The sequence below is a fragment of the Dipodomys ordii genome, unplaced genomic scaffold (genome assembly GCF_000151885.1).
Source record: "Dipodomys ordii isolate 6190 unplaced genomic scaffold, Dord_2.0 Scaffold154, whole genome shotgun sequence".
NCBI lineage: Eukaryota > Metazoa > Chordata > Mammalia > Rodentia > Heteromyidae > Dipodomys > Dipodomys ordii.
Genome location: NW_012267370.1, coordinates 925,101 through 930,695, shown reverse-complemented (window position 1 = coordinate 930,695; position 5,595 = coordinate 925,101). Strand labels below are relative to the sequence as shown.

At 46.3% G+C, this 5,595-nt stretch overlaps 1 protein-coding gene across 1 annotated transcript in view; it reads right to left on the bottom strand.

Moving 5' to 3' along the window:
• Window positions 1–755: 755 nt before the first annotated feature.
• Window positions 756–5,595, bottom strand: part of Ppp1r3f (protein phosphatase 1, regulatory subunit 3F) — a 23,176-nt gene continuing 18,336 nt past the window's right edge. Inside the window, exon 6 of the mRNA XM_013032343.1 lies at window positions 756–3,111. Coding sequence (XP_012887797.1) covers window positions 1,807–3,111 — 1,305 coding nt within the window. The 3' untranslated portion in view covers window positions 756–1,806. The remainder of the gene's footprint in view (window positions 3,112–5,595) is intronic.

Sequence of the window (5,595 nt, the reverse complement as noted above, 5' to 3'; positions counted from 1 at the left end):
TTTGATGGGAATTTATTGTGCACCTACTATGGGATGGGAATTTTCTGAGAAGAGTAGCCAATGTGGAAGGAAAAAAAAGTTTGGAGAGTGTGGCATTTTGGAAACCAAGTGAAGAAGGAGCTGCAAGGTAGAGATGATCAGTTCTAACAAAGGCGCCCAAGAGGTCATGTAAGATGAAGTCTGAGACTTGACTATTGATATAATAATGTGAAAATAATCAGTGATTTCAGCACTTTTGCTAAAGTGGTTGGCAAACACAGACTGGGCAGAGTGCCAGTGGCTCATACTTGTAATCCTAAATACTCAGGAGGCTGAAATCGGGAGGACCAAAGTTTGAAGCCAGCCCAGGCAAAAAAGTTCACTAGACTCCATTTCCAAAATGGCCAGCAAAAAGCAGGGCTGGAGGTATTCTTCACGTGACAGAACACCAGATGAACAAGTGCAAGACCCTGAATTCAAACTCTGATACCAGCCCCCCAAAAATCGTTTTTGAAAAATACAGATTGAAGTTATTTCAGAAATGGATAGGAGCATTGGAGAAGAAATGACTAAAGAAAGCTTCTATATATATATATATATATTTGTTTCAAACAGTTTTTCTGCAGTGCTGGACATGGTAGTACATGCCTGTAATCCTAGCACTTAAGGAGGCTGAGGCAAGATCACGTGTTCAAGGCCAGTCTGGAATACATTGTGAGACCCTAGCTCAAAAATAATAATAATAAAGGGAAGTAAATAAATATATGGTGTTTTATTTTGCTATGCAAAGTATTTTTTATTTGCATGCAATAAATATATCTATCCTTTCTTTCAAACATCTGAGTTTCCTGTTTTGAGTAGAAATGCAATATCTGTCAGCAACTCGTGATACAAATTTTTCACAGCACATTAATTTCTCTGTATTTTCTGAGGCCTTCTCTATCTTGGGGGTTTGAAGGGTCTCTCTGCTGGTGTCAAAGGCTGTTTGGGGTTGGTTTTTCTTTTCTGAAACCTCAAAACCTTATAGCTGATTTGTAACCGATGTCTTCACATTCACAACTGATAACAACCTCCACTCAAGCCACATACTGACACCAAACCTTCATGTGGCCCCCATTCTTCCTCCATAGCTCCCACCACCACCTATATACACAGAGGCAGGCTCCCATAGGCAGAATGTAAAAAGACTACAAGACCACATGTATTAGGACCATGAGGAGAGGAGACAACAGATCCTCAAAGACACATTTAAGAGGCAGCAACAGGCAGGGCCATGTCTACTCCCCCCCCACTCCCCACAATCTTCTTCCCCGTGGAACATGACCACCCTATACACTCAGGCCCAAACAGGAGACTACTGCACAGCAAGACAAGTCATTTCTCATAGAGCTCTATTGTGGCATATAATAATAGGTACTCTATATAAATTAAATTAAAAATAAAGCTCCAGCAGGTTGCACAGGTTGGCTGTTAATAAATATATCTCTGGGTAATTGTGCCCCAAGACCAGCTCATGACCACTCTCCCTCATCCAGAGAATTATACAAAAATAAATACAGGCTCAGGGGAATGGGGGGGTGGGGAGGACATGCCTGGTTCCATTCTAAAAGTTCTCACTCCTTCCACCATCCCTGGAGAGCTCCAAGACAGGAAAGGGAAGGCCTCTCTCCAGTCAACCATTCTTAGAAGCAGAGGACCAAGGTCCTTCACTGTACAGGCCATATGTGTCATCTCAACCCTCTGGGGGGGGTGGAGGGACTGACCCTCCCCAGACCCCAAAGAGTAGGGGGAGGGAGAGCCTGTTATTGCTGATCCCACAAGCAGCCCCTACGAGAACCAGGCCAGAGAGAGGCACAGCACAAGCACCAGGAGGGACATACCACTGTTCAGAGCCACAGGGACCACCACCAGCCCAGCCAGGACTCCCAGAGTCTGGGTTAAGGGGCCCCAGAGCTGAGAAGACAATCCACACCCACATTCTGCAGGGGCTTCTGGGGTGGGAGACCTCTTTGGGGACTCAAGACTTGGGTCTGCACCTTCTTCATCCTGGGAGATCACAGGAGAACTTGCCACACTAGAAAGATAGACATCATCCCTCATGGGACAAAGAGAGGTGGAATTCTGCTCCTGCAGAAGGACTGGAACATCTGGCTCCTTGCCGAACATTGTAACTGAGCCACCTGCCCACTCAGGGGTGACCTCCATCTGGGCCTCTGTTCCGGCCTCCCCCAAAGACCTGGTCACCCCACCTAGGATTCTATTTGTGTATAGAGAGTTGATGTCCTTGCCCATTCCTTTCTCTGGATCCCCAGGGAATGGACCTTCTGTACCCAAAACCACAGAGCTGTCACATCCAGCACCCTCTGCCCAAGGGAACCATACATCTCCCATAGTGGCTACCACAGCACGGGCCCCAGAGAGGATTTCCGGAGGCGATTCCTTGGGGCTGTCTCCTTCAGGACTGGAGGGAGTGATGGCGAGCCCCTCATCACCCTCCCCCTCATCATCAGGGTCCTCAGTGTCCTTGATGAGCTCCACACCACGCCCCAGTCGTGCGTAGTGCAAGGTGATCTCCTCGGCCAGGGCACTGTTCAGGGCCCGCTCAGGGCCAGGCCACTTTAAGATCAGGTCTCGGTCCGTGAGTATGCCCAGGGGATGGCTAGGGGATAGCCCCCCATCTGTAGGGCCCTCCCCACCACCCCCTGCTGCACCTGCAGCAACAGCAGCCCGCAGGCGGCTCAGGTGAGACAGATAGAGCTGTTCCAGCTCCTGATCAATGGTGTCTTCGCCAAGCAGCTCCTCCAACCCACTCAGGACCTCCAGACCCCCAGCAGGTTCATCCATAACAGCTCCCACCATGAGGTCCTTTTGACCCCCTCCACTCTCACTTGACACTTCCCAAGAGGCCTCCACCTGTTGCTGGCTGGGCTCCAAGAAGGGCCCAGTGGCCACTTCACTTGCATCAGGCCCAGAGGCCTGATCTCTAGGGGAGCCACCCAGGCCAGAGAGAGGAGTGGAGGGAGGAATCCTGATGGCTGGTGCCTGGAGGACCTCTGTAAAAATGACTGGGAGACTGCTTCTGGAGATGTCACCTTCTCCTGAAGGGTTGCCAGTTCCAGGAACTTCAGAAACCTGGAGCCGTGGTAGAGTGGGGAAAGAAAGAAAAGGGAATGATTAGAGGAAGGCTGAGATAAGAAGAGATAGTAAAAACTGATAAGAGCCACACCCAGCCTCATATGGGGTGTGCAGGTAAACACAATTAAAAGCATCTGTTGTAAGGCTCTAAACTCCAAAGACTCTGACATCTATACTGAAATAGCAAAATCATCCCTGTACTGGTAAGTCACATTTGTAATCCTAGCTACTCAGGAGGCTGAGAGCTGAGGAGCCCAATTCAAAGCCAACTCAGGCAGTAAAGTCCAGGTGACTCTATCTCCAATCAACAACCAAACAGCCCAAAGTAGACCACTGGCCTTGAGCAAAAAAGCTCAGGGATATCACCCAGGCCCAGAGTTTAAGCCCCAGAATCTTCTATTGGCTAGGAACAGTTTAATGTAAGCATCAAAATAAAATAAATGCAATGCATTGAAAGTCACCAGATATATTTAGAATTCATGACATATAAAAACCCAAAAATCCTGATTGGTCATCCTTGGAGGTCATTTTTAATCAATACTGGTGAATAATGTGGGAGGGAAATTAAATATTAATACTCCTTTCTTCTGTATAAACGATATGTCAACTTAGTCAAACAATTGATGTGTGGTAGTTTTTCTTTAGAGACAGATTCCAGGAAATGGGAATTGTAAGCATTATGCTCACCTTTGGTCCACCCAGACCTGAGCTCCTCCCTGCCCTGGAGTTCCCTGGAGGCCCCTCCTTCTCTCTGCCCAGACTCACATGAGACTCCATCTACCTCACTTCCGACCCTCAGACCCTACTGCTACCTAGATAGTGGAGGCTGCCATGTGCTCCCTCTCCAGGGGAAATATGGCTCCTCTTATAAACCTTCTAATAATCTTTTTCTTGTGCCTGCCTGCCTCTGCATGGTCCCCTGGGATGGATGTGATGGATCCTTTCAGGAATAGTAGAATTAAAAGGAGTTAGTTCAATTTAAATTAATTTAATATTACATTGAATAAATGTCATAGAAGTAATGGCCTACCAAATTAAATTAATTAAATGGAACAATGAAAAGCCAAGTTAATTAAAGAACTAATAAAATAAAGGACCACATCTCTACTTGTATACAATCAGCCAAAGTCTACAAGGCAAACTCTACAAGGCAAGTGGGGTGTCTTAGAAAAATTGCAAGAACTCATGTTTGTAATCCTAGCCACTCAGGAGGCTGAGATCTGAGGACTGCAGTCAAAGCCAGCCCTGGCAAGGAAACCTAAGAAACTTTTATCTCCAATTAACCACCAAAAAGCCCAAGTGGAGCTGTGGTTCAAGTGGTAGAGCACTAGCCTTGAGTACAAAAGCTCAGGGACAGTGCTCAGGCCCTAGTACAAGCCCCAGGTCCATCACACAAAAATTGCAAGGAATGAAGTGATGGCTGATTTTTAAAAATCTGAATGAGCTGGGAGTTGGTGGCTCACACCTGTAAGCCTAGCTACTCAGGAGGCTGAGATCTGAGGATTGTGGTTTCAGGCCAGCCTGGGCAGGAAAGTCTTTGAGACTCTTATCTCCAAATAAATACCAAAAAAGGAAGTGGAACTATGGTTCAAGTGGTAGAGTGCTAACTTTTGGCATAAAATCCGAGGGACAGCACCCAGGCCCTGAGTTCATGTTCCAGACTGACATACAAAAAAACAAAATCTGAAGAAGTCAGTAGAGTGTGATTCATACATGTAATCCTAGCTACTCAGAAGACTGAGAGCTGAAAGATGGAGATTCAAGACCAGGCTGGGCAATTAAAGTCTGTGAGACTGGTGGCATGACTCAAGTACTATAGTGCCACTATGAGTAAGGACTATGAGTTCAAGCCCTGGTACTGACAAAAAATGTTTTAATCTGAAGAGATAAATAAACTTATTGCAATGTGTCAAACTTGTTTAGATCCCAGAATACTTATAAGGAAGTTTAAATGCTGGCCAAATGGTTGATGAAACAAAGAGATATTAATTTTCTGAGATCTGATTATTACAGTTGTTTACTGGGGTTCGTTTGGCTTTATTTGGACAATTCTTGATTTTCTGAGATACAAACTATCATCAATGGGATGATGTCTAGATTTTTTCCCAAAATAATTCGGTAAGAAATAGGAGGGGCTGGTGTCAGTGGCTCACACCTACTATCCTAGCTTCTCAGGAGACTGAGATCTGAGAATCACACTTCGAAACCAGCCTGCGTAGGAAAACCCATGAGACTCTTATCTCCAATTCACCACCAAAAAAGAAAGCCGGAAGTGGAACTTTGGTTCAAGTAGTAGAGCACTAACTAGCCTTGATCACAAAAGCTCAGAGACAGCACCAAAGCCCTGAGTTCAAGCCCCAGGACAAAGAAGAAAGCAAGAAAGAAAGCAGGAAAGCAAGCAAGCAACAAGAGAGGGAAGAGAAGGGAAGGAGAGGGAAGGGAGGGGAGGGGAGGGGAGAGGAGGGGAAGGGAGGGAAGGGG